Source organism: Lipophrys pholis (genome assembly GCF_963383615.2).
Source record: "Lipophrys pholis genome assembly, chromosome: 10".
NCBI lineage: Eukaryota > Metazoa > Chordata > Actinopteri > Blenniiformes > Blenniidae > Lipophrys > Lipophrys pholis.
The window spans coordinates 18,930,447-18,948,217 of NC_137640.1; the positions used below are offsets into that span (position 1 = coordinate 18,930,447).

Here is a 17,771-nt window from a genome sequence, read left to right on the forward strand (position 1 = left end):
CTGCTCTGTACCGTGTTGATGTTCTCCAGTTGTCCTTCCAGCTCTTTGGTCCTGTTTTCTGCCTGACTCAGAGAATCTCGCAGGCTGTGTAGTTCCTGAGTTACTGAGGCCTGATGAGCCTCTTCTTCTTGGGATGGGCCTGCTGCAGCCCCGGCTACAAGCTGGTGAATTAACGGTTTAAAAGCTTAACCTCAAACGAGAACTGGACTGATTCTGATGTCATAAGGTTAATATGATACAAAATACACAATATTGCCCTTTTTACTGAAAACTTTAGATAAAAACAGTATAAAAAAAACACCCCATACCTTGTCATGTTCCACCTTCAGCTCATCATACTGAGTCTTGTAGCGCCGTCCAATCTTCTTGACCTGGGTGATAGTCCGTACTTTCTCTTGGAGCTCCTGGTTCTTGGCGTCTAGTTCCTTCCTCATGTCATTTCTCTCATCAGTCATATTGTCACGCAAGTTTTGTATTTGGTTCTGGAGCGATGCTGTAAGATTATTTGCTCTTCATTGAGAAAAGAAAAATGTAGAAGAAATTAATGGCTTGTTAGAAAAGCTGATGAAGACAGAAATTAAACATTCAATATTCTGCTGAACTGAGCATATGCATACCTTGTCACCTCTGCTTTAAATCTGGCGCCCTCCTCAGTGAGCTGCTGGATGCGTTTGACATGCGCTTCTTTTTCAGAATGCAGACGCTTGTATTCGTCTGGATCCGAATCTTTCTGTCGACTGACCAAATGCTAAAATAACATGATCAAAATGAGTCTTGTCAAATCACAAAACAAAACAGTCTTACAAGTTTAAATAAAGCAGAACAGTCTTCTCTTGGATTGACTGCAGATATCATTTTTATCTCTCTGACCTGAGCCCGAACCTTCCACCTCTTGATTTCCTCCTCCAGCAGTTTCTTGTCAGCCTGCAACATGCCACTTTTCTCACTCAGCTCAGTGTTCGCCTGCTGCAATGGCAAGATGTCCGACTCCAGTTTTTGGACCTGGAAATGCAAGAATAGAGTAGGAACCGTAAAAAAACAAGACATTTTCAGAGAAAATGTTCAAAACGGACTAATTTAAGTCTCATGTTGCGTTCCCGTTAATTCTGACCAATTTACAAGTTTCCATGAGTGCCTGACACGTCTGACATTTGAACACAACATAAATCTGAAATATTTATAAATCTGCCAGTTTTATACAACTTGCAGTGTTTCCTCTACATTCATTTGGGAGTGGCGGGCCGCAGCGTCTGTCCTAGGCACAGGGTGGGGTGGGACTCAACTTCCAAATTGTGCTCGGGGTGCGCTCGGTGGAAGAGACTGAACACAGGCAGTTTTATGGCGACAAAAGCCAGTTTAAGTAGCAGCAGGTCCGCTTCAATGTGAACTGAAAGCAAAACTTAACGTGAGAGAATCGGCACTGCTCTGCGGGGTGGGGTGGGGTGGGGTGGGGGGTGACGGGCTCTGAGCGGGCTGGACCAGAGACTGATCAGACACCTGAGTGATCTTGCATTTTGGCCGAATAAAGAGACCAACATAGAAAGTGGACATTAAACATTGGCAAAAGAATTACCAGTGGATACAGAGGGCAGGGAATTCACACATGATTTAATGGTTTGCACTTCCAACAATGGACAGGAGCAAATCGATAGGGACTGGATAATATAGAACAGCTCAAAAAAGGCCTTGTTTTGCACAATAATGATCTTCTCCTGTGACGTAAAGGAAAGATCAACTAGTGCACTAAATCCTACAGATGGAATGAAAAAAGTGAATTTTTAAGTGCACATTAAACATCATGCTGGTGAATGGCACATTGGCCAAAGGTGGTGTTTAATATCATTGAAGTATCTGCAGTGTTTCCTCTAGGATTGTAAAGTTCTCTCTGTACTGGTTTGTAAATTAAATCAAAGGTCACCGGGAACACTAACGTTATTCTGTGCTGCATTTTTGAATATTAAACGGTTTTCAAAAATTGGAAAACATTTCAACCAAGCACTCTGTCATAATTTGTAGAATAGATTTCATATTTGTATTACAGCAAAAAAAAAATTAAAAAATCTGGATGTTTATGACGCTAGAGAAAATGATTGCTATGATACAAGTAAAAAAAATTGTTATACAAGCATTAAGTAAAAAAAAAAAAAAAAAAGTTGATAAATAATCAGCTGATAAATTAGTAAATTGAAATGGTACATTTTGGAGTTATAATGCAACACAACATGATTCAGGTCAAAACTGACTTGAAACACTTGAAACAAACAGAAATCAGGATTGAATGGTGAATGCATAGATATATATATAAAACACATACTTAATTTGTAGCGATAGATGAAAGAAGAGCATACTTCAGAAGCGAACTATGATTACTAATTATTTCACTAAACATTAATGGTTACATGGAAACTGTACCTTAGCCTGAGTTTGTTGCAGTTCTTGCTCCATCTTGTCTTTCTCCTCTCTCAACATCTTGTTGGTCTCCATTATGATATTCATGGTTTCAGTCTTCTTCATCAGCTCGTCGTGCTGAGCCAGGGTTTTTGCCGTCACCTGTCAATGAGCAACATTGGCCGTTAGTCATATGCCATCGTATTTCACTTAGCTAGTCAGGTTTTAGCAATTTACCAAATTAGTTTTTATGTTTCATTAAGCAAAATCAAAACGCCAACAAGAAACCGCCACACGACAGCAATTTAACCTTGTTCATTTTGGGATGCATCAAAGATCAGTGAGTCTACAAGGATGAAAAATTACCAGCATCCTCTCCCTTGCAGAATTCAGGTTATCTTGGGACTCCTTCAACTCTCGTTCTAGGTGCTCCATCCTCAAACGGTAACGCAAACTCTCCCCTTGGGCGACTTCAAAACGGGATTCCACAACTTCCTTTTCCCGACGTACAAATCTTTGAGAGAAAGAAAATATGGTAAAAGATGACCAACCTCTTTTTGTTAACCAACAACACAAATGTAGAAGTCATTAGAATGATCCAAGATAAAACATTTTACCTGAGAATCTCCAGGAGCTGGTCTTGAGATTTGCCCTCTTCAATTAATGAGATGTTCAGTGATTTCTCACTGGCTGCACGCTGCAAATTCTGAGCCATTTTGGTGCTCATTGCCTGGATTTGCTCATGCAGGAGGGCATTCTGTCTCTGTAGGTCCTCTGAACAGCTTTCCACGTTGGACTTCTCCTCCTAATGTACATAACGTAGCAAGAGCAACAACGTACCAGTGAATTACAAGAAAGTTTTTTTGTTTGCAATGATCACGTTTTAGGATTGAAAAAAACAACAACTGAGATTTGGATTTTGTATTTGGTCATGAACCACCTTGAAAAATAACCTTTGAAACTAACCTTCAGGATCTTTTCTTGTTCCTCCCATGAGAGTTTTGCCATCAATAACTCAGCATTGACCCTCTCAGCTCTCTCCTCCAGCTGGTGTCTGAACTCAACAGCCTGGAGGGCCTGTGCTTTAGCAGCCTGCAGGGCTTCCACATCGGCAGCATGCAGCATCATTTCCCGCTCATATTTGTTTTGAGCTTCAGCTGCCAGCTTAGCCTTAGAGAAAGGAAAGGATTTCAAATAATAAGGTTGTGAAAACTGTAACTAGAGTTGCATTTGTTGCCACAATGAATCATAAAATCGTTGGCATGCATCAATCACTAAGGCGCAAGACTGAACCCATGGCTCTTCAAGTTATTCAACCTTGCACACAGTTAGAAGTTTCACCAAATGTGAAACGGAGAGGCATTGTCACGCTGTGAGTTGGTTATAGAAGGTGGAACGGGGAAAATAACCAGGATGGGGAAAAAATACACATAGTAGCAGCAGTAACATTTACAATATTCAGTGGGATTATGGGTATTATGGGATATAAGCATTAGACGTGGGTTTCCCTTTGTAAAGAATTATCTGCTGCAATTGTCTTTAAAAACAAAGTGACACCAGCTCAGGACAGAAGTAGAATATTAGCAATGGCTGAACTCATTTGAACCTGCTTACCTGTTCCTGGCTGTCCTGTAATGCCTGCTGCTGCTGAGCTTCAGCTACTGCCAGCCGCTGCAGCGCCGCCTGGTGATCAGCCTGGGCATTGCTGAAGCTTCTGTTTAGATTATTTATCTACAACAGAGAAACCCACCCCCACCAACAAAAACGATTAATACAATCCCTGAAAAGCCTGATGCAAGTGAAACTACAAGAACAGTGTTCATTTTTGCTTGATTTTAAATTATATACCCGTTCTTCTAGCGAGGCAATGGCTGCTTTCTTCTGCTCTTCCAAGTTTTGCTTTTCTTTGTCTGCTTCCAGAAGTTTCTCTTGCAGCCTCCTGTGTTGCTCCTGGGCCTCATTCATTTGCATTTGAATGGATGATCGCGCCTGTTCAGTTACCTGGTCATCAAGCATTCACAAAAAAATAAAGGTCATACAAAATTCATCTTTGGAAACCTCACCGACTACTAGATTTGCAATTATATCACTAAAGCTTACTAAATTTAGGGCCCGATTACACGACAATCTTTCTTTCTGTTTTGGGTGTCTGTTTACACAACAACAGTGCTTGGAGCCACTGAAAACAGAGCTTTTTAAGAACGGCTCCCCAGACAGAACTTTGAAAAAGGTCCAACTCAGTCGTGTAAACAGGCAAAAACGCAACTTTCTACAAACGCTCAAGCTCCGTCCCACTGAAGACGGCGGAAACGCTGCGACTTGCGGATGCATACTATGGCTATATTAGCGACTTCTTCTGCACATGCAACAATTGCGGCTTCGAGAGTGACATGACTCCCAATCCGTATACTCCTGGGACTTGGTAGTTTTATAGCCGAGTGTCGCCTGGAATTGCAATTCAGTTTGGCCATCTGTCCATACGAATGTTCGTGTACTCCCAATTGTTAATGTTTATAGCATATTGTTCTCTGCGCGCATGGTTTTATTCCAAAAAAAAACCAAACAAAAACAAAACTAATGGCCTAACATGAAAACATTTTCAGAGTTTCTACCATTGCTGTGTAAAAGGGTATATTTTCAGAATTTTGGTGTGTAAACATGAAACTTTACCCACCTTAAAATGCAAAATCAATTTAAATTTTCACTTGAAAGGTTTGAGTGTAAACAGGGCCTTAAACCATAAATGCGGTACTCACTTTTCTAATCAACTATAGATTTTGATCAACTTAATCATATTTAAGTTCCACTTCACAACTCTTTTGCCAACATAAAAATCGTGGTTCTTATTTAGTCACATAAATAATTTTGTTTCAAAATTTTGTCTTGGGGTTTTTTCTTTAGTAGCCAGAAACAACTTTACATTACATCTGAAGTGTATGATTTTTGTCTTATGAATCTCATAAACGATCGAGTAACACGCAAAAGCATTTGATATCAATTTGATCAGATCCACGAATCAGATATAAAAATGTGAAGAATCTCAGCCACTCTTTTTGTGCTAGTATAACATTTGGAGAGTTGTGTTATCCCTGCATCTCCAACCTGTTTCTCTTTGTCCAGGGACTCCTCCAGGCTTTGAGCCATGGTTCTGTACTGCTCCATGGTGGAAGTGGTTGCCTTGAGGCTTTCTACGAGCTCCTCCACTCGGGTTTCAGCCACCTGCAGGCGACCTTGTAGTACCTCTCGGTCTTGATCAGAACTCTGTAGACCTGAGAACAAAATAAAACAAATTCACACACCATAGAAAACTAAGAAGGGACAATGCATACTGGGCTAATAAAAAAAATGTTTAGTTAAGTGTATGTACTGAAAAAACACAGATCTTAGAAGCAATGTAGTTATTTGAATGAATAAATCTACTAATAAAACCACAAATTTAAAGTTTTGGGATTTTATAAAATAGGTGTAGGTGTATCAAATCAGCCTGCTGCTTTAAATGCTTAATACATGTATTATTTGCCACCTCTCATGATGGGTGTCGATGGTGAACCCAGGCTGTGACGTGCTTGAATGCTGCCCTGCTGCATCCTTAATGTGTTGAGCTCCAGTTCAGCAGCATTCAGTAGCTCTTTGGTTTTCTGGTGTGAGGCCACTTGTGTCTCCAACTGCCTCTTTGCATCCATTAACTGAATCTGTGAAAACAAATAAAGTTACAATGTGAAATACTTCTGTTGTTAGTTATAAGCATGATGTTTAAGCCTGTTTTCTGGCCCCACTTGTGACTATAACACAACAGTTCTTATGATCTTGGCAGTAATTATTTCAAACCCACACGAGATATAATGCTTACCTCGTGGTTTCTGGTGAGTAGATGGCGCTGTTCCACTTCATTCTCAAGCCTCTTCTGAAGTTGTGAGATCTCCCGCTCCTGCTTTTCCATCTGGCCCTTGAGACGCTGACGTGTATCAGTCTCTGAACGTTCAAGAGTGGCCTACAGGACAGCAGTTGATATTTTAGGCTTCGTAATAATCACTCAAGGACGTATTGCTCCAAACAACCTTTGAAGAAGAATGTTCAAATTACCTGGATAGTCTGGAGATTGGTCAGCAATAGATTTTGGCTCTGTTGCTGGCTGAGGCAAGTGTCTTTTTCTTGATTCAGCCTGGACTCCACAAGTTTCAGCATGTCTCTTTCCTTACGCAAGTTCTCTGCAGATCCCTACAAAGATGCAACAAGTTTGTCTTATCAATCCTCAAAGACAAGCAGCTTTTAGATAGTCCCTTTTTCGTCAATATGATTGAATTCTTCCCAGTTGAGGAATAGGTTTATCCTGTTTACATGAACACTGTATAAAAGTGATCACGCTGACATTAAGATGCTCCAAGGATATCATCTCTTATTCCCCAAGTGGATCAAGACCACAGTGCTCTGCAATGTGGCAAAGGCCATTTTTGACGCACACGCGGTAGTTTTGAAGATTGATTTGTCAGCCTGAATAATCAGTATATATTTCAGAAGCGCTGATAATGTTAAAAAGCATACCCAGTTGTACTTTGACACAACATTATTCTTGAGGTAACTTCATTAAGCGTCAACGAGTAACAGCTCCAACAGAGTTAAGTAATCTGATGTGCCGTTTATATGGACTATAATGATAAACGGGGTTACAACACTTACTCCCAGTCAACCGCTATTCTAAATAGAGTGGCTCAATCAGAAGTGTTTACAAGAGAAAGATCACAATGGATTAAGTCAATGCATACCTCGGCCAATGAGAGTTTGTCCTTGGCAGCTCTCAGGTCCTCATTCAGAGTGTGGATGGTCTGTTCAAGTTTTTGTGCGGCAGCAGCCATCTTCTGTCCTTTCTCTCGTTGGGTGGCAATGTCCTTTCTATAGCCTTCAACATTGTCCTGTAACATCTCATACCTAAGAAACGCAAGATGGAAATCTCTTTCAGCATTGCAGAATAATATCAATAGGCGGATTATTGATCCTCTTATGTATCAGAATAATACCTCTTGGATGCAAATTCTAGCTGGGTGGACATCTTTGCATTCTGAGAGCGAAGGTCAGAGAGCTGCTCCTGCAGTTTCTCAATCTGCTGGGTCATTGCTTTATCACTCTCCATGCGCTCTGTCTTATAGGTGGAGAACACTTCCTGCAACTGCAAAGACAATCACAGATTTTTAATAATTTTCAATATGGCAAAATTTTTTTGCTCAACATTGTTGAATATTCACAATTAAAGCTCAAGAGAGGATTTCTTTGAAACTAGATTTCTAGATATCCTGGCAGGCAGATCAGTAGCCCACACCAGCAACAAAGTGCAATGATTTAAACTTAAAAAAGTTAACAGGCTAGGTTTACATCATGGGAACCCATTAAATCAGTTCTTCAAATGCTGGCAATGAAAGCTTGAGAAAGGATTTATGCTTAGGTTGGTCAGTGCTCCACATGCATTGATACCTGTAATGACTACATGAATTAAGCAGTGGCACGGGAGCAGTGGCACTGTTAGAGAATTTTGACCGTTTTAAATTATCAGCACGTCGAGGTTCGGTTGCAAAAATTCGATATTCACCTGTCGTAAAGCTGCCCTTGCCTCCAACACCTCAGTAGTCTCTGTAGTCATGGACACAAGTCCAGTGGGCGTAGCTGTAGTCGGAGTGGCTGCAGGTGAACGTAGTTGGGCAGAGGAAAGTGAGATCTCCTCCGGTGGGGTACCTGGGGGTCAAGAGTTCAGACAGAAATGCCATCAAAATAAGACTAATCAATCCTTTAATGACGAGAGCCTTCAAGTTAAAAGTAGGTCCTTCAAACGTAGACCCTTTACTTGTGATTTGCACAGACAACACAAAGCAAGTTCTGTACATAAATAGTGAACTATTGTGGATTGCACTCTCTTTTATGGTGAATTACCTTGTGGGAAGCTGACCCCAGTTGCCTGAGCCAGAAGCACACGGTACACGTCTCTCTGCCTCACAATGGACTCAGTTGTCTTAATCTGCAGGCTGCGTTGTTGCTTCAGCAACTCCAGCTCAGACTGGGCCTTCTCCAAACTCTGCTCGAGCTCTTCAGGCCTGAGACAGTAAAGTTTGCTTAAACCACTGTTTAGTCATCATTTCTTAGTAATGAAACACGTCTAAGAACAAAATCCAACAAACATTTTGCAAGTGATCTCCTCTTTCTCTTGCGTGTCACTGAGCTCACGGAGAGCGACGAGAAGACGCTGGTTCTGCTCCTGAAGCTCCACCACACTGCGAAAGGTTACTAGGTGTTGGCTGATCACCTCGGATGTGCTGCTAACGTCAGCAGAGCTCACCTCCTCCTCCTGGATCACGTGATTTCCACGTGCCTCCTCCAGCTCTATCAGCAACACACGGACCTGGCGGGGGGGGGGGGGGGACACATTTGATAATTGGAGATTTTATTTGGAAAGAATGAAGACAGGAATAACAAGACTGATGAATAAGAGAACAATCTCACCTGCTTAGCCAGGTCACCCAGCTGAAGTTCATTCCTTTGGTTCTCCCTCTCCAGAAAAGAGGAGCGTTTGTTGGCCTCATCAGCCTCATTCTGCAGACGGTGCACCTCCTTGAAAGCAACAGAAACAAAAACAACTTAGGAATGCAGGTAAAAGCTTACAAGAACCACCCAGTAGCTTTAGACATACCTTAATAGCGTGCTCGAGCTTCGCAGAAAGACTGGCCACAGACTTCTGCATGCGCTCATGCTCATCTCTTTGCCTTTTGAGTATGGGGGCTTTTGCTTCCACTTCCTGCACAATGTCATCCAGATACTTGCTGATTCGCTTGCTCTCCAGTCGCTCCAGCTGCAGCTGCTCTTGGCTACTTACATAAGCTGTATATAACTGAAAACACAGGATTTAAAACTAAGAAGAAAGAAAGAAAGCAACTCCATCTTGCTGTTACTTAAACCCATTTAAAATTCTGCAAGCAAGTAAATAACTGCAAAGTACTTTTTTTTGAAGATGTATATAGTTACATGAGGGAGACTGATGTTTGAAACTGAAATAATGCTACACACCTCTGCTAGCGGCATTCCAGGTTTAATCTTGGATATAGCAGCTGCTGTTGGGGACATTGTCATTTGCTCCTCTGTCAACACAGAACCAACAGGACCTAGAGGGAAGAAAACAGAGAATATATTATAACATTGTAAACTAAAAGGTTACTTGCAACATAATCCGTCACAAAAAATACAAAAGATTTTCTAGAAAAGATTAGACAAAAACACAACCAACCTCTTAGTTTTAAGTTTGACAGCAGTTCATTGGCATTATCCAGTTCTTTCTCAAGGCTCTGGATTCTTTCCTTTAACTCTGCAACACTATTGTCTGTGGTGCTATTAATTTCCTGCAACTTCTCTTCAAGACCTTTGTTGGCTGAAATGAAGAAAAAACAAAACAATTTTTAACAACTGGAAAACAATAGAACTCAGAACACCACAAATTTAACTTATGTCTATTAAGACATTAATTTAATGAATTGATTTGAAACGTTTAACTCGTTCAAAATTCTTTTACGCAGTTTAGTTTACTTCCGTTTTTAAACACTCCCTTACAGGAGCATCCGCATGTGCAGCATCCGCATGTGCAGCATCTATCTAACAGGAATAATATTAAGGCTGAAAGTTTCATTTTAAAAAGTTACCTGATGGCTGATTGAGAAAGTGAAAGTCATTACCACTCTGTGTAAAGACGAATTTAACGACCACAGAAGTAATTCTGCAGCAAACAGCAGGTTGCCATGTTGGCTGACTCGTATCCACCAAAGAGCTAAAGTTGGAGGAAATACTTGCAGTCTCCCTCTCTCTCCCTCTCCCTCCCTCCCCATGTAATAACTTTCCAACCTGGTCTCTAGAAATATTCAAATTCTCAAAGTGGTGGACCTGCACTCTTTAACAAAATCCAGACTTATGTTAGATATTTATTAATTAATTAATGTATTTATTATTTAGCTAATCTTGGAGAGAAACAGTATTTAAGCAAAGCTAAAAGGATGTTATATATAAATATATAATAGTCTTTGAATTTATATATAGTCTCCGTGTGTTGAGTCGACATTGATCCCGTGGTTTCCCCCGAATAAATATCCAATACAAGCTCCAGTCTTCAGTAGAAAAACAATGCGATTAATCGCAATTAGTAAAAAAATATTTAATCGATTGACAGCACTAATTTCAAGTAAAAAATTATATTAGTCCAAGACCATTTCGTCTTTGCCCCTTACTTTCTCCAGCATCCTTCAGTAGTTTATCCAGCTCCTCCACTGCCCGACTCAGCTCCTCACTTTTTGCCTCGGAATCTGCCGCTTCTCTCTGTGAGATAGTTAAAAGCACAAAAAAGAATAACCTTACGATCGTGTATTTAAAATAAAATAATAACTCTAACTATGTTCTCGATAGCATTAGGTTTGCTGGACAAATGTGGAGAGCAGGGACTCTTGCAGTCATGTTATGTATTTAAAGTACAAAGACAGTTCCATACCAACCCCATTGCAGTTTTATCACATCTCTTTCAGAAATTATATTTTTCATTTACCAGTTATCCAAGCTGCATCACTCCACTGGTATGTGATGTAATAAACACTCTCACAGTATTGTTTCTTTGTTATTGTCCAGAAAATCAAGGAAGATGCAAAAGCTATTCAGTTTATCTTTTATGTCAACATTGATGCTCTCATCCTGGGCTACTACGTGGATTAATGTGCCAAGAGTACTATCCAAGCATAAAAAGATCTACAATCACTTTGTAAACACTAGATAAATAAAAAGCCTGAATTCGAATGAAAAAGTAGAAATGTTTTTTATTCATTTAATTCTGTGCACGATAAATTAATTCTGTTAACATTGATCCGTTTTGTGGATGCACTGAAAGGATTCTGTTTAGCATATATACATACCTTGTATAAGTTGGAAAGCTTTATGTTGGCATTCAGTTCATCTTTGAATTTCCCATTCATCATGGTGTTTTGCTCCTTGGCCTAAGAAAGGTACATTCAGTCTTTCACTTAAATGGCAACACTTCATACAGAGTACAACTAAAAAGCATAGTTGGAAACACACATACTTCTTTCAGTTTGCCGATCATGTCTTCGTTTTGTTTCTGAAGATGCTCATTTGAAGTCTTCAAACTGGCCACTTGCTCTTGGAATGTATTCAACTGTAATCACAATGTAATCACAATCAATAAGACACAGAGGGGCAAACACGTGGCTTTATTCCCATTGCTTTCACACGTCATTTGTACTTAAATGTAACGTAATAATAGTAACTTGCCTCATCTTCTTTATTCTCCAAGATGAATTTGAGCTCCAGGATCTCTTTGCCTTTTTGTCGGGACAAGGAAAGGAGATCTTCACTCTTGGACTTAAGCTCATCATTCAACCAAGATATCTGGCCTTGAAGCAGCTCTCTTTCTTGTTCCAAACGCTTCTCCTTGTACTGGAATGGCACACAATCACATTTTCCGTTAATTTGCTATTTCATTTTGCAAATAAAGTGATGTTGTACACTAAACAGTAAGAGAAAATAACATATAACTCACTTTAATGCTGATTTCAGCTGCTTCAAGCTCATTTAACTTCACCTGTAGGGTCATCTTAGAGGTACTGGCCTCCATTACTTTGTCACTGAGTTGCCTCACATCATCTGGAAGTGCAATGGAAAATAACCTGAGTGCCACACCATGTTAAAAACAAAACACCAATGAATCTGTGACCGTACCATTTAAATTCTCGATTTCCGAAGCTCTCCAGTCAAGTGTCCGCACAAGTTCACGCTTTTCTCCTTCCAGTTCTTCTTTAGCTTTTGAAAGCGAAGTCTAAACAAATGCAAAAGACTACGTTAATCACTGCAATTGATGTATTATATCTGAAAATTTGCTGATGGCCTAACAAAAAAAACCTGAGTTGCCTTACCTGCTCTGATGAAAACTTCTCCTGTGCAGAATCATATTCCCTGTTTTTCTCCCGTAAAAGTCTCAGTTCCTCCTCTAAAAGAAGGATTTAGTAAAGATAATTTACTGCCATCTCACTAAAGACAAAGTTAAACTAGTTAGGTTCAGACGAAACATGAGAGTAAACACAAATCAGTGATAGCATTTTAACTCAGTCTGGGTCAAAGGCAAGATGCACATGCATGAATATTTGTTATGTCGCTTAAGCTGCCAGAGTTCCAGACCTTTGCGGGGCTTAAAAAACAATGTATCGAACCAAAATAATCTATTGGTGAAGAAAAGTTAGTCCTGTGTGTAAAACAACATGAACTTCATCCTTACCAAGCTTGGCAAATTCCCCTTTCAGAGTACCGTGCTCCTGGGTCTTCAATAAAAATTCCTCCTGAGACTGGGCAAGTTGTTTCACTTTTTCAAAGAATTGTTGCTCTGTGAAAACGAATATTAGACGTCATAAACATCTGTCTGATGAAAATGTCAATCGTAACTATTTGACGTCACATGGAGCTGTTGGAGCTAAAGCCATGTTAGCATCCGTGAAGCTAACGACCCGTTACCGCTTTAAGTGACCATTCAGCCTCACGTGAAAGACGGAGCATGTTCCCCAATCCGTTGATAAGTTTACAGAAAGTGAGGTTGGCATGTAAGAGCGCTGAAAACACAATTTGACTGTGCCATGTTCACTTAAAGCCATCATGCATGGGAAGCAAAACCAAACACTTCAGCGGCGCCAGCTCGCAACACAACAGCCGTCAACTCACCGCTGTCCACACGGAACTGCTCCTGCTGTGCTTTGAGCGAATCAATCGCGTACTGCTGATCTGAAAGTATTCTTTCAAGTTTGTTCTGGACGGATTTAGGTAGCTTTGCTAACTCTGCGCCCTCCAACTCTTGCAGCAGTAGTGCCGCCATTTTTCCCACAGTGTCCAGACCAGAGGGCGAGCTGGGGATTTTAGATGGCTCGTGGAGGATTGTGGGAAATGTAGTTCTCCAGTGCACATGTTCGGTTTTGTCGTGATGCTTGTGGTTTTCTTAAGAATCGTAAATATATAGTTTCTCCCACTGGACTAAAAAATTAATTTCCCGAGCCTTCGGAAATACTTTTTGTTTAAATAAACGTAATTTGAAGTTTGTAATATACAAACAAACAGCAGCAACAAGTTTTACAATTACACGAAAAGAGCAAAAATGATTGAAAGTAATATGACGTGGATAAGGGAAGAAAAACAAACAAACAAAAAAACTGTGGCAAATTTCAAAATGATATTTCGTGTAAAATGAGAATTGTATATGTGACAGATTAATTGTTGAATACCTCTGTGTGGATATTGATCATTGATATACATTTCTAATTGGTAATTAACTTAAAGATTTGAAAAGATAACCTCAACCAAACACAACTTGTATAATGGTTGAGGGGTAGATTTTTTTTAATTCAAATTCATGGATACCAAATTTTCCTAATAACATATAGAGATTAACAATATAATATATTATACTTATTATTGAATTCAAAATAAGTAATAATGTTCTTCCCTTCAATATAGAAATACTCTTCTTTATTGATCTGTGACGTTCACTGTATATCCACGGCCAGCAGATGGCACCAACACACTCCAAAAGACAGGACGTCTGTTCTTATGTCATGAACAACTTTTGTGTAATTTCAGCTATACCTCAATGAAAAGTTCGTGTACGACCAGCAGTAACTTATTCAAGTTACATTACTGATAGTAGAGGTGTTAATATTAATTTTGGACCTACTGCGACGGGCCATTGTAACACAAGGCTTATAGGTGAGAGCAAAGTCTCTGTTACTTTGTGGACAATTTGTGTCCCTCTGGTTTAAACAGTTCATTCAGGACCACTGGCCCTTAATGCACCATGCTTGCTTTCTCTCTCATTTAAAAACTTCAAATTATTTGTTGTTCGTCCATCCATATCAGTTTATCCTGTTGAGTGTCGCGGGGCAGTGGAGCCAATTCACACAGATCCACATCAAGGGGCAATAAACCTCATGCATATTTTTGAGGCTGGTATTTGAACACCTGGCCTTCTCGCTGTGAGGCATAAGTGCTCAACATTGCCCCACTATGTGGGTACTATGTGTGACAAATGAGACAAAATCAATATCTTCCTGATTATTTTGTGTGGTTTTTAAGTTTTTAATGTGTCTTTGTGATTGTGATTTAGTTGTTTTCTTGTAGTTTAAACCTCCAGAAGATTTACTGTCCAGAATCTTTCAGAGCAATCTTTTCAGTCAAGTTGATCATCTTCAAGGTTCAATTACTCTTGTCTATCTGTGATGAATACTTCCAAAGTTACAGTTACAGTTTCAGTTTCAGTCATTAATTAACTGCACCCCTGGTATCTTGTGCCAGGCAGGTATTTAGACCCTGTCAGGACCAGTTTTGACAGATACCTTAGTGGCTTCTTGGTGCTTAATCATTATGATACCTCTAAGAGACAAAAGACAGCATGAGAAGTGTTTGGGCATACTCCCTGCCTTGGGCAGGGGAGCTAATTTCTTACATTCAAATGTCCTGCCTACCAAGATGTAAAGGGACATAACAAAGAAAACCTCCTATTCTGAGTCAGCAATGCTGTGTGTTGTCAGTACTTGTCAGAACACTGCGAATAACTTTTCTTTCATTTCTCTATTTAACCTTTATTTAAGCAGGTGAGTCCCATTGAGACTGTAGGATCTCCTTTTCAAACGAGCCCTGAACAAGGCTTCAGCAGCACTAAGTTACAATTACATGTAGCAAACATTAAAACACAAAAAAAACCAAACACATACATTATATAGTGGTGTAGTGATTAGTGCTCTTGCCTCACGGTGAGAAGGCCTGGTTTCAAATACTTTTCTGTGTGGAGTTTGCATGTCATCCCTGCGTGCACGTGGTTTTCCTTGGGGTACTAAGGTTTCCTCCCACAGTCCTAAAACCTGCCTGTGATGTTAATTGGTGATCCTAAATTGTCTCTAGTTGTGAATGTGAGTGTGTGTGGTTGTCTGTCTCTGTATGTTTGTCCTGTAATAGACTGGAGACCTGTCCAGGGTGTATCCTGCCCTCATCTATGGTAAGCTGGACAGAAGAAAGCGGTATAGATGATGGACGGATACTTTATAAAGAAAAACCAAGTACCTTATAAAACCCATGCATTATAAAATACACAGCAATGATTTAGCAAAGGAAGGCTTAAACGTCACAAATTGGCTAAGAAGGAAAGCAGTTACACACCAATAGAATCTGCCTCCACGCCATTCACCACATTTTTTAAATTCTCTATCGGGATCAGTTTTTGTAGCTGTAATTCAGCCTGCAAATTATTCCAGACTCCAGGAGCAGAGAACAAAAAAAACCTGTTCGCCAAGTTCAGTGTGAACCTTGGGGACAGCCAATAAAAGGATGTCATTTAATTGCTGGTTTTGAGTGAAATATGGCCACATCGATAAGAACGGAGCAGGCCAAGGACGGATTGATATATAAAATTGTACCACTGAGTACATGGTCATCGAGGGCCACTGAACTCTGCAAATATAAAATTCAATGGTGAGTTAAGAGCTTTGCAGACTGTGACAAACCTCAAAGAGCCATGGTACACAGTGTCCAATCCACGCAAGCATTAGGCAGGGGCATGCATATACAGTACAGCAGATCACCATAGTCAAACAATGGACCATGGTGATCTCGACCAGTTTTTTACTTGCAGCATCGGAAAAACAGGACTTGGTTCTGAAACAGAAACCTAGCTTGGGCTTAAGCTTCGTTTACTAGGGTTTCATGAGGTCCAAAAGTTAAAGGTTCCTCAATTAAAATATCTAAATGCTTCTTCTGTGTCACTAGTTCAGTCGAACTTTGATGATGGGAAAAGATTCTACTCTCTCCCCAGAGTAAAAAAACAGCATCAATTGTTTGAGGCATTGAACACAAGTATTATCGTGCTTTAGATAGCTGAGGTAAGATTCATGTTGTCAACCAACCAAGATCTACAAACAAACCAAATGTAGACTTATATACATGGGACTTTGTTTTGGCAGCAACTTTGTTAGTCATTTTATCCATTCTACTTCTAATCCCTGCGTCATTTACTTGACTCTCAGTTTGCGATTTACTCACCTCGGTTTTGTTTTACCGATAACAATAGTGTCCTCTGTGGTACATACTTGATGCTGTGATTGCAAAGCATTTGACTCTTTGAAAAGTAGTTTTTTGTTTTTATAAGTTAAGCATGTTTAGTCCCACAAAGCTTGAATGAATCAAACAACATTTATAGAATCACTGCATGGCTAAAATCAATGAGTCACGAGGACTTTAATGCTGTACAAACATGGTCTTAAAATAGGTTTTCATTTATGATGAAAGCAATAGCCGCCTGTTGTTGTTATGTCATCTCCTCCACATCCGTTTTCCATATTTGGTCAAATGAGCCTCAAACCGGGGTCTCCACTACCGTGTCATGACATCATCACCTTAGTGGAAAATGTTTTTTTATCTGAGTGAACTAGAGCGCGACAGCTGGGCTCTCCAAACACGAGTTCTCCAATTAGTGAAGCGGTCTAAACAAAGGGGAAATGTAAACGTCAGAATGGGGGTGGGGTCAGGTGGTCACCACTGGGGTAAACACTGATGTAAACACTGATGTAAACACTGATGTAAACAGTGAAATGCTCACTGACTTGTCAGAGCAGGCTGGTTGAGAATAAGTGGAGCTTTCCTAAATCCATTTCATGTGAACCCTGCACACACAAACACACATACACTCACACACACACACACACACACACACACACACACACTGAAATATTATGCAAGACGATGATTTATGCTCATATCTTCATCAGCCTCTATGTGTACACTTATTTGCATTTGGCTGCTCATTCTCAGCAGAAACAGGTAAATATTCCCTCATTGTCTCCAAGTGGTTGGAAAGGCATTATTCCTTTATAGATTGTTGGATTATATATTAGTCTAATCTTACTCTTGATTGACTTTTCACATCTGTAGTTACTCAATAGATCTTGCATTTATTTGCAGATGTTGATGATTTAGAAATGAGAACCCAATAAACAGTGTATAGAAAGAAACAAAACATAAATTAATTAGTGGAAGTAGACATTGAATGACAAATACAAATTATGGATTATAACATACAAAAACAAGAGGAGTTGCAAGAAATACATTTGAAGTGAACGTACAAATAATTACTGAAAGAGAGCAAGGGAACAAAGTTTGTAAATCTGCACTGTGTCCTCCACTCTTTGCCAAGATCAAACCCTCATAGTGTGCACGTCTCTGTGACTTTCGACGAGGAGATATTCCCGGTATGGCATTGTTTCCACTCCCAATCAGCCCGTATATTTCACCTGCGTGTACAGCAAAGGAGTGTCAGTCACACAGAAACT

The 17,771-nt window shown here is 40.0% G+C and overlaps 1 protein-coding gene across 4 annotated transcripts in view; it reads right to left on the minus strand.

The window, feature by feature from the left end:
- Positions 1-13,288, minus strand: part of tprb (translocated promoter region b, nuclear basket protein) — a 21,377-nt gene extending 8,089 nt beyond the window's left edge. For all 4 annotated transcript variants that reach the window (XM_080473576.1, XM_080473574.1, XM_080473575.1 and 1 more), the window contains exons 1-32: positions 13,126-13,288; positions 12,689-12,793; positions 12,330-12,403; positions 12,136-12,232; positions 11,957-12,060; positions 11,689-11,853; positions 11,480-11,572; positions 11,313-11,393; positions 10,641-10,728; positions 9,653-9,793; positions 9,436-9,530; positions 9,062-9,259; positions 8,875-8,982; positions 8,553-8,773; positions 8,308-8,468; positions 7,970-8,112; positions 7,404-7,552; positions 7,152-7,314; positions 6,472-6,606; positions 6,239-6,379; positions 5,912-6,080; positions 5,491-5,657; positions 4,237-4,389; positions 4,003-4,119; positions 3,355-3,558; positions 3,006-3,193; positions 2,755-2,902; positions 2,413-2,550; positions 871-1,002; positions 618-748; positions 309-510; positions 12-161 (exon numbers count right to left, since the gene is read on the minus strand). In XM_080473576.1, coding sequence (XP_080329702.1) covers positions 12-161; positions 309-510; positions 618-748; positions 871-1,002; positions 2,413-2,550; positions 2,755-2,902; positions 3,006-3,193; positions 3,355-3,558; positions 4,003-4,119; positions 4,237-4,389; positions 5,491-5,657; positions 5,912-6,080; positions 6,239-6,379; positions 6,472-6,606; positions 7,152-7,314; positions 7,404-7,552; positions 7,970-8,112; positions 8,308-8,468; positions 8,553-8,773; positions 8,875-8,982; positions 9,062-9,259; positions 9,436-9,530; positions 9,653-9,793; positions 10,641-10,728; positions 11,313-11,393; positions 11,480-11,572; positions 11,689-11,853; positions 11,957-12,060; positions 12,136-12,232; positions 12,330-12,403; positions 12,689-12,793; positions 13,126-13,276 — 4,512 coding nt within the window. In that variant the 5' untranslated portion in view covers positions 13,277-13,288. The remainder of the gene's footprint in view (positions 1-11; positions 162-308; positions 511-617; positions 749-870; positions 1,003-2,412; positions 2,551-2,754; positions 2,903-3,005; positions 3,194-3,354; positions 3,559-4,002; positions 4,120-4,236; positions 4,390-5,490; positions 5,658-5,911; positions 6,081-6,238; positions 6,380-6,471; positions 6,607-7,151; positions 7,315-7,403; positions 7,553-7,969; positions 8,113-8,307; positions 8,469-8,552; positions 8,774-8,874; positions 8,983-9,061; positions 9,260-9,435; positions 9,531-9,652; positions 9,794-10,640; positions 10,729-11,312; positions 11,394-11,479; positions 11,573-11,688; positions 11,854-11,956; positions 12,061-12,135; positions 12,233-12,329; positions 12,404-12,688; positions 12,794-13,125) is intronic.
- Between the last annotated feature and the right edge of the window lie 4,483 nt (positions 13,289-17,771).